The following is a 3,298-nucleotide window of genomic DNA, read 5'->3' on the forward strand; positions in this document are numbered from 1 at the left end:
GCATTTGCTCGTGACACGGGCCTCGCCCCATCTTGTGGGGGGGGGGGGGGGTCGAGCTATAGCGGCACTCGTCGGCGACGGCGACGATGGCGGCGACGGCGGCGACGCCGGGCGGCGGCGGGGGCGGCGAGCGGCGTCGCGCGGTGCGGTGGCCATTGTTCGAGGCCATTGTGTCGTCGGTGATGCGAAGGGCCGGGACCGGAGGCGGCAAGCCGTCGTCGCCCGGCGCTGCTAGCAGCACTGACCACTGTGCGACGCTGCGCCGACGGAGGAGGGCAGCCTGGCCCTGGTCTGGCTGGCCCTGCTCTTGCCTGTCACCTGTCTGTCTGTCTGTCTGAAGTCTGTCCTTGCTTGGCAAGACTTGAAGGGCCAGGGAGGTTAGAGTGTGCGGCGTTTCGGATATCGGCGCTAGAGGGGGGGGGGGTTGTCAGATGCGATCTACACACGAACCTCTTAGTCTAAGACGGGAGTGCCCGCCGCAGCCCGCCGTGAACTGAAATAGCTTTTCTTCCAAAAGCCTAACAACCACAACCCAAAACGATCCAGCAAACGATCCCGACATCGCGTGCACGCGCCCCCGGCCCACAGGGCGCTTTGTCTCAGGGAGCGGTATAGCACGCACGCTCAGTCTTCGAGGCTTCAGCTTCGCGCAGAGCGGGCGTTCGTGGGAAGGAGAGGGCCGGGAGTTGGATGCGGCGAAGCGCGCAGCTCAGCTGCACAGGACTCTGTGGCTCCATGGGCCACTCACCGAGACGACCGAGCGGTCCGCGTGCTGCTGTGCAGCATGGTCAAGGCCGAGGCATGACGAGACTGCACTTTTGCAACCGCGCCCGTGAGACGCAGCGATCAGCATTGGGGGCAGCGAGATCGAGGCATATTACGTGTATAGCCCGAGCGAGATTAGGCGACGCGCTGCGAAAGCTGCCGCGCCTGGTCAAGTCGAATGCGGTATCCTGACGCAGAGATCGAGAAGCTTCGGGCGGTTGCGGGTTACAAGGCGCAATCGGCGTCGCTCTCTTGCTTGTGGCGACGAGCGTGCAGCAAGGACAGAGCCGCTCCTTCCTGCTGTGGTGCCTGCTGCTGTGCGCGGTGGCGTGGACCGACGCAGGCGTGCATCATGAGCAGGCGGCGGTTCTGGGCACGGACTACCCTCTCTGCCTGCTGCGCTGGCGCCGCTGGCTCCTCTAGCTGGGCCTCCTAACCGGCTCGCTTTCACGCGCCACACACGCATTGCCTCTCCCTCCTCTCTGTACGCCCTGCGCCGCCCGATGGTGCGTCCACGCTGGACTCACTGGCGTGCTCTCGACTAGACGCCAGTGGATCCCGCCAGCTGGCGGGCGCTGGCGGGCGCTGGGTGGGCCGCGGAGCGAGAGTGTGCGGGTGGGAGGTCTCAAAAATGGCGGGATTCCGTCCCGCCTTTTGGGAAATGCACGATTTCTTTTACGAGCGTGATAAACTGCGGCATACAAGGGGGAGGCGTGTGTTTCGTGCGCAGAGCCCAGAGGCGGGCACTCCGCGGGCACTGGTGAACGGCATCCAGGAGCGCGTCACGTTGCTCGAGTGCAAGCTCAACGACATCTTCGCCGTCGGCGGTGCCTAGGCTGCGCCTCCACGCCTCTCTCAAGTCCTATCCCCGCCTCCATGGTCGGAACGGCGACCCTTCTCGAGGCGGCGGCATGTCTCTGAGAACTCTGATGGCGCCCTCCACGGCTCTCGCGCAGAGAAGGGGAATGGAAACACTAAATTCCTGGTCATTCTGTAATACGGGTCAGGACTCGTGTGGGGTCAGAGTCACATATGAACGACCCGAGTTGCTTGGGCGCAGTGGCCCTCGCCCTCTCCCCATCACCACGTGAATGTGAAATGAAACCGGCATCACCCTCGCCCCAAAAACACTTGTTACCAGTTGTTGGCTATCTAGTAGTAGTACTCCCCCCCCCCCCCCTCTTCAAGAGTGCGCCTCACGCCCCTGCGCGCTGTAACACAGGCCCCAGGCCGTCCGTGCATCCGCTCGTCGCTTCACTCCGTCAATGTAGGATCGTACTCACCCCTGCGCCAGGCCCGAGGCGACTACGAATGCATGAGGCAGCACCTCTTGGGTATATGGCGCATGGCGCATGCCGCATGTGGGCCTCACCCTCGTGGGCCTGCCTCGTGGCTTGTGCCCAAAACGCCAAAACGGGGATGGGTGTAAGACATTCTGACATGTTTTGACATGTTTCATCGTAACGCCCTCGCCCTCGCTCGATCGCCCTCCGACCTGCATGCAAGGGCGACGCTCGACGGCCACACTGTCCTGCCCACCGGATCGCGCCTTGAGATCTTCTGCGACCAGGGGAGCGGCGGTACCCTGCGGCCGTCATGGCGCGAGAGAAGGACGGGGCCGGCCGGATCGTGCACGAGGTCGAGACGACGGCTACTCGGATCGGCGGTGACCGCGCAGACGGCCAGCAGGGTACCACCGCTCCCCCGCCGGCTGGTCGGAGAAGGACGGGGCCGGCTGCATGCGAGATGCCTCTTTTTGCAGCAAGATGCCTCATGTTGTGTAGTTGCTTACCCCGCCGGCTTTTTTCGGACTAGGTTTTTGTTTTTTCTGGCACGGCGTTTGGCAGGGAGTGGTATATGATGTGCACTCCACCGGGACCACCGTTCGTCGTCACCCTCAACTGGGGCGGGAACAGCCTCGAGGAGCTGAACCGAATGGACCCCGCTGCGCTCAAGGGAGTACTCGCGAGATTGTTCCCTGTGGTCAAGTCAGAGGAAAAGCAGCCCAACGGCGCCAACAAGAGCAACAAGTATTTCTGCCGGAGCGAGATTCTCTTCGTCATCAAGGATGGCCCCTCGACCCTCGTCTGCGGCGCCGGCGCCGGCAAGCACTGTGGATTCGGTAGCCGTAATACAACTGTGGCCGAACACCGCGCTAATCAGAGGTGCCTGCCGGGTGTCTGCGCCGAGCTCGCGCTGCGCGCTGGCGCGGCGGCCGCAAGCGGCACCGAGGCCTCCCCCCAAGCTGTTACTGTTTGTTACTGTTGTTACTGTTGTTCAGTGGTCAGCAAGCAGAAAATGCCCCAAAACCCGGGTAAAACCCGAAAATACCTGGGTTTTTCCAGGTATTTTCGGGTATTACCCGCACTGGACGCTGGAGATCGTCGTGGGTCACTGCCAGGCCTTCCTTATTGTTGTTCAGCTGGCCTAACGTTAGCTACTGTTGTTGGGGAGCCCCACTGTTGTTCTGTTGTTACTGTTAACACTAGCAACACACTGTTCAGCTCTTAACGTTTGACAGCTCTAGCCGCAC

General features: G+C 62.4%; 1 protein-coding gene across 1 annotated transcript in view; it reads left to right on the top strand.

Annotated features, from left to right (window-relative positions):
* Positions 1 to 1,797: 1,797 nt before the first annotated feature.
* EMIHUDRAFT_224404 (hypothetical protein) overlaps positions 1,798 to 3,298 on the top strand; it is a gene marked incomplete at both ends in the record, with an annotated part of 3,691 nt that continues 2,190 nt past the window's right edge. Inside the window, 3 exons of the mRNA XM_005790989.1 lie at positions 1,798 to 1,852; positions 2,336 to 2,403; positions 2,581 to 2,887. Coding sequence (XP_005791046.1) covers positions 1,798 to 1,852; positions 2,336 to 2,403; positions 2,581 to 2,887 — 430 coding nt within the window. The remainder of the gene's footprint in view (positions 1,853 to 2,335; positions 2,404 to 2,580; positions 2,888 to 3,298) is intronic.

The sequence above is a fragment of the Emiliania huxleyi genome, assembly GCF_000372725.1.
Source record: "Emiliania huxleyi CCMP1516 chromosome Unknown EMIHUscaffold_117, whole genome shotgun sequence".
Lineage (NCBI taxonomy): Eukaryota > Haptophyta > Isochrysidales > Noelaerhabdaceae > Emiliania > Emiliania huxleyi.